The sequence below is a fragment of the Cebus imitator genome, unplaced genomic scaffold (assembly GCF_001604975.1).
Source record: "Cebus imitator isolate Cc_AM_T3 unplaced genomic scaffold, Cebus_imitator-1.0 Scaffold15, whole genome shotgun sequence".
Lineage (NCBI taxonomy): Eukaryota > Metazoa > Chordata > Mammalia > Primates > Cebidae > Cebus > Cebus imitator.
This window is the reverse complement of record NW_016107330.1, coordinates 2,448,919-2,454,459: the sequence shown is the minus strand read 5'-3', so window position 1 is coordinate 2,454,459 and position 5,541 is coordinate 2,448,919. Positions and strand designations below refer to the sequence as shown.

Sequence of the window (5,541 nt, the reverse complement as noted above, 5' to 3'; positions counted from 1 at the left end):
AGAGTCTTATTCTGTTACCCAGGCTGGAATACAACACTGCAACCTCTGCCTTCCAGGGTCAAGTGATTCTCCTGTCTCAGCTTCCCAAGTAGCTGGGACTACAGGTGTGCACCACCACACTCAGCTAATTTTTTTATTTTTAGTAGGGATGGGGTTTTGCCATGTTGACCTGGCTGGTCTCAAACTCCTAACCTCAAGTAATCTGCCCGCCTCAGCTTCCCAAAGTGCTGGGATTACAACAGGCATGAGCCACTGCCCCTGGACCCCTTTTTTTTTTCTTTAAGTTTTATTTTATTTTTAATTGACACAGGGAGTGGGAATAGGGAGAGGTTGGTCAGTGAGTGCAAGGTTCCAGTTAGATAGGTGGAGTAATTTCTGGTGATCTGTTGTCCATTGCCTTTTATTGTTTTTACTTTGTTTTATATTTTTGGAGACAGTCTCATTTTGTCACTCAGGCTGAAGTACAGTGGTGTGATCTCAGCTCACTGTAGCGTTGACTTTCTGGGCTCGAGCGATTCTCCTCCTTCAACTCCCTAAGTAGCTGGGACTACAGGCGTGTGCCACCACACCTGGATAATTTTTGTAGAGGCCATTGCCTTTTGACAAGTAGCCTGAGTGAATGGGGGTAGGGTATGGCATTGCGGGACAGTTTTCTAGGCTTAACCCATATACCTTCAGGGCAGGCCTATTTCTGACATTGAAAGTTAATATTGGCTCTCCCAACTCTTCCAGGAAAATGTTATTACCCCAAAATAAATTGTTTCTAAACTCTGTAGATGGGATCATATCGCTTCAAATTTCTTCCTTTTCTGTGTATTAGAGAGGGATGCCTGTGTTGTCATTCTGTCAGACCCATAGCTGTTGAGAGCAGGGCCTGAGCCCTGGTATTCTTCCTTATTCATGGCACCAGTCAGCCCAGCTCTTCATCTCTTTAGTTCTTACCCTCCTGGCTGCACTGTTCATGTTAGTATACTCCCTCCCTTGCTGCTGCCCCCTCCCCCATCGTCAGAGTCCTTGAGGTCCTCGTTCAAGTCAGGTAGGTAGTATTGGCCTACCAACTTGTCTGAGCTCCCCAGGGGGACCAAGCAGCTGCTGAACAGATGTTTGCCTAATTTAATTCCCTTGACTTTATTTTGGGGGAGTAATTATTTTTATTGATGGCTTCAGCTATGAAGTTGTGAACAGTAAGAAGCTAAATTAAACAGAGCAATTTAAAGAAAACCAATCCATCGTGTACTGTTTTAGGCTTTTGTGGTTTGAGTAATAGAAAAGCCAAAAACTGTTTAGTCCTTCATGGTAAGAGGCTATTCATTGGTTCCTAATCGACCTTGAATTCCCAACAGTGTTAGAACATACTAGGAAGAAAGATATGAATGCTAATGTCTGTTAGGAGGTTGTTTGTTAGTAACCATGCTCTGCCTAAAGTCACGTTGTGCCATGTGTAGCTCTAATGCTCTGTGTTGTTTTGTCCTAGCTGACTATAGCACTAGTGAAATGCTGGTCAACATGGGAAACCTACCTCTGGATGAGTTCTACCCAGCCGTGTCCATGGTGGCCCTGATGCGGATCTTCCGAGACCAGTCACTCTCTCACCATCACACCATGGTTGTCCAGGCTATCACCTTCATCTTCAAGTCCCTGGGACTCAAATGTGTGCAGTTCCTGCCCCAGGTCATGCCCACGTTCCTTAATGTCATTCGGGTCTGTGATGGAGCCATCCGGGAAGTAAGTACCTCAAACCCCAGTCCTTCTTGTTGCTGCTCTGTACCACACATGCACAGATCCATCTGTGCTTCAGCTTCTTAATCATGCATTCTGTGTGCTCTTGAGCCTAATGCCTTCCTCCCCTTAACTCATTTATGTAAGTGTACGATTGGCTCACTCCATTGTCCTGGCTTATCTGCTTAACATGAATAAAAGGGCCGGGGCATGGTGGCTCACACCTGTAATCCCAGCACTTTTGGGGGCCGAGGCAGGTGGATCACCTGAGGTCAGGAGTTCGAGACCAGCCTGGCCAACATGGTAAAACCTTGTCTCTACTAAAAACATAAAAATTAGCTGTGCTTCGTGGTGCACGCTTATAATCCCAGCTACTTGGGAGGCTGAGAGAGGAGAATTGCTTGAACTCGGGAGGTGGAGTTTGCAGTGAGCTGAGATTGTGCCCCTGCACTCCAGTTTGAAGGACAGAGCAAGACTCTCTCAAGAAAAAAAACAAAACATGGCTAAAAGGTGAATGGCCTGGGAGAGGAATAGCATTGTCATTCTCAGTAGCCTAGAGTTCAGTCCATTTGAAGATGCCCCACAAATACAAAACTAGCCTGGATTTCTGATTGCTCCTTCATGGTAAGATTTAAGTCATAACATTTTTAGTGAAAATACTCCACAGGTGAAGTTCATGCTTTTTACTGGATCTCATACTGCCGCCAGTTGGTGCCATTACTGTTGATCTTCAGTGTGAGCCTGTGGCCAAGTGAGTGTTTATCCGATCTCTCCATTGCAAGGTTATCTGTTTTCGTTTGCCATTAGTGAGTAATCTGTGGGGTGGCAGTTTGAGACTCCTTGGCTGTCCTGTTCCTCAGCTACCTTCCATCTAGTAATTTTGTTTCTCTTTTTGAGATGGAGTATCCCTCTGTCACCCAGGCTGGAGTGCAGTGGTGCGATCTCACTGCAACCTCTGCCTCCCGGATTTAAGCAATTCTCCATCTCAGCCTCCCGAGTAGCTAGGATTACAGGCATGCGCCACAACACCAGGCTAATTTTTTGTATTTTTGGTAGAGACAGGATTTCACCATCTTGGCCAGGCTAGTCTCAAACTCCTGACCTCATGATCCACCCACCTTGGCCTCCCAAAGTGCTGGGATTACAGGCTTGAGCCACTTTACCTGGCCTAATTTTTTTTTTTTTTTTTTGAATTTCCATCCAATGATTTTAGCATCCATTGATAATCCTCACTTGAATTGGTTATCACACTGGTAGTTGTAAAGTGATGACTTTCTAATTTTGTCATTCCTTCTCTATTTTATTAACTGGCATTTTTCTGTAAAGGGGAATTTTCCCCTCCCCCACCTCTCACTCTTACTGTTTCTGGTGCCTTTCTCTAAACCATAGAGTATGCAAAATAGTTCCCAGATTGTATGCCCATACTACAACCAACTTTCTGAGTAAAGTTCAGGGTAGCTTTGTAGTTCCTGTTATTCTTACAATACATTCTATTAAACGTATACAGTCAGAGTACTGTGTTTAAAAAATAATTCAATTAGTTACTTTTCCCTCTGATCATATTGTCAACATGATGTATATTTAGAGGAGATAGCATGTTTTTAGAAATTATGTTTCCTAACTTTATGTCTGGAGTATAGACATACCGTTTATTTGTTTCTATTGTATTTATAACTATCAACTTCACTGAATTATTTTGTGTGTGTGTGTGTGTCTGTGTGTGAGGAAGTCTCACTTTGTTGTGCAGGCTGGAGTACAGTGGCGTGATCTCAGCTCACTGCAGCTTCTGCCTCCCATGTTCAAGCAATTCTCCTGCCTCAGCCTCCCTAGTAGCTGGGATTATAGGTGTGCACCACTGTGCCCGGCTAATGTTTGTATTTTTAGTAGAGATGGGGTTTCACCTTGTTTGCCAGGCTGATCTTGAACTTCTGACCTCAGGTGATTCACCTGCCTCAGCCTCCCAAAGTGCTGGGATTATAGGCATAAGCCACCACACCTGGCCAAAATTCTTATTAACTCTAATAATTTACCTGTAAATACTCCCAGGCTTTCACTCTGTATAATTATATAGTCTGGGGGGTGGGGAAGAAGGAAAAATAAAAAAGGGGAGTTTTGTTTTTTATTTTTAATCTTGTAAAAGGTTACATTTCATATAATTAGTGTCATAGAATATGTGGTCTTTTGTGTTTGGCTTCTTTCACTTAATACTTTGGAGGTTCTTCCATATTGTGGCATGGATCAGTAGTTCATTCCTCCTTTATTGCTCAATAATGATGTAGTATTTTCATTATTGTTCAGAAATATTTTCCAGTGTTATGATTTCTTCTTTTACCCTTGAGTTATTTAGAAGTGGGTATTTTATTTGCAAACTTACAGAGTTTTTAATTTCTCTTTTTGATATTGATTTCTAACTTAATTGCATTGTGTTTATGATTCTTTCATGCTTGCTGGAACTGCTTTAATAGTCTGGTGCTTGCTCGATTTTCATAAGTATTTCCTATATGCCTGAGATTTCTTGTGTATTTGCTAATGTTACACAGGGTTCTACAGAAGTCATTAGATTGAACTTATTAGTGATTGTGTTCACCTCTTTTGTGTCCTTGTTAATTTTTGTTTGTTTGATCTATGAATACTGAGAGAAATGAGACAAAAGTCTCCTTTTATAATGGTGGGCTTATTTCTGATAGTTTAGCCAATCTTATGTATTTTTGAAATTATGTTATTAGATGCATACACGTTTTAAGTCTTGATATCTTCCTAGTAAGTTGACCCTTTATCATTATGCAGTAATCCTTCTTATCTTTAATAATACCTTATAATTTATTTTGCTTAACATTAATATAGCTATACCAGCTTTTTCGGAGGTGTATGTCTTTTCCAATTCTTTTAACTGTCTTGTGACTTTTTGTTTTGGATGCTCTCTTGTAATTATTGCTAGATTATCTTTTTAATCCAGTTTTAAAAGTTTGTCTTTTTTTTTGAGACAGAGTCTCCCTCTGTCGCCCAGACTGTAGTGCAGTGGCACAATCTTGGCTCACTGCAGCCTCCGCCTCCTGGGTTCAAGCAGTTCTCCTGCCTCAGCCTCCTGAGTAGCTGGGACTACAGGTGTGCGCCATCACGCCCAGCTAATTTTTTTGTATTTTTAGTAGAGACAGGGTTTCACCATGTTGACCAGGATGGTCTCAGTCTCCTGACCTTGTGATCCATCTGCCTCAGCCTCCCAAAGTGCTGGGATTACAGGTGTAAGCCTCCGCACCTGGCCAAAAATATTTGTCTTTTAACCAGTGCATTCTGGACCAATTGCATTTATTGTGATTGCCGATATATTTGGGTTGTTTGTTGCGGTGTTTTTTTTTTTTTTTTTTTAATGGAGAATCTCTCATTGTTGCCAAGCTGCGGTACAGTGGTGCGATCTCAGCTCACTGTAACCTCCACCTCCAGTTTCAAGTGATTCTCCAGCCTCAGCCTCCCAGGTAGCTGGGATTACAGGTGCATGCTACCATGCCCAGCTAATTTTGTATTTTTAGTAGCTGTTTGATTTCACCATGTTGGCCAGGCTGGTCTCGAACTCCTGACCTCAAGTGATCCACTCGCCTTGGTCTTCCAAAGTGCTGGGATTACAGGCGTGAGCCACCACACCTGGCCATATTTGGGTTTATTTCCACCTTCTTACTTAGTGCTTTCTTTTTGTCCTGCTTTGTCTGTTTATCTTTCTTTTCTTTTTCTGGATTTGTTTGAGTCTTTATTTTTTATCTTTTGCCTTCACTCATTGGCCACCTTTATTTCTTTTTTTTTTTTTTTTTTTTTTTTTTTTTTTTTTTT

General features: G+C 41.9%; 1 protein-coding gene across 1 annotated transcript in view; it reads left to right on the top strand.

Moving 5' to 3' along the window:
• MTOR (mechanistic target of rapamycin kinase) overlaps positions 1-5,541 on the top strand; it is a 149,960-nt gene that overhangs the window by 31,831 nt on the left and 112,588 nt on the right. Inside the window, exon 19 of the mRNA XM_017503042.2 lies at positions 1,475-1,725. Within this exon, the coding sequence (XP_017358531.1) occupies positions 1,475-1,725 (251 nt within the window). The remainder of the gene's footprint in view (positions 1-1,474; positions 1,726-5,541) is intronic.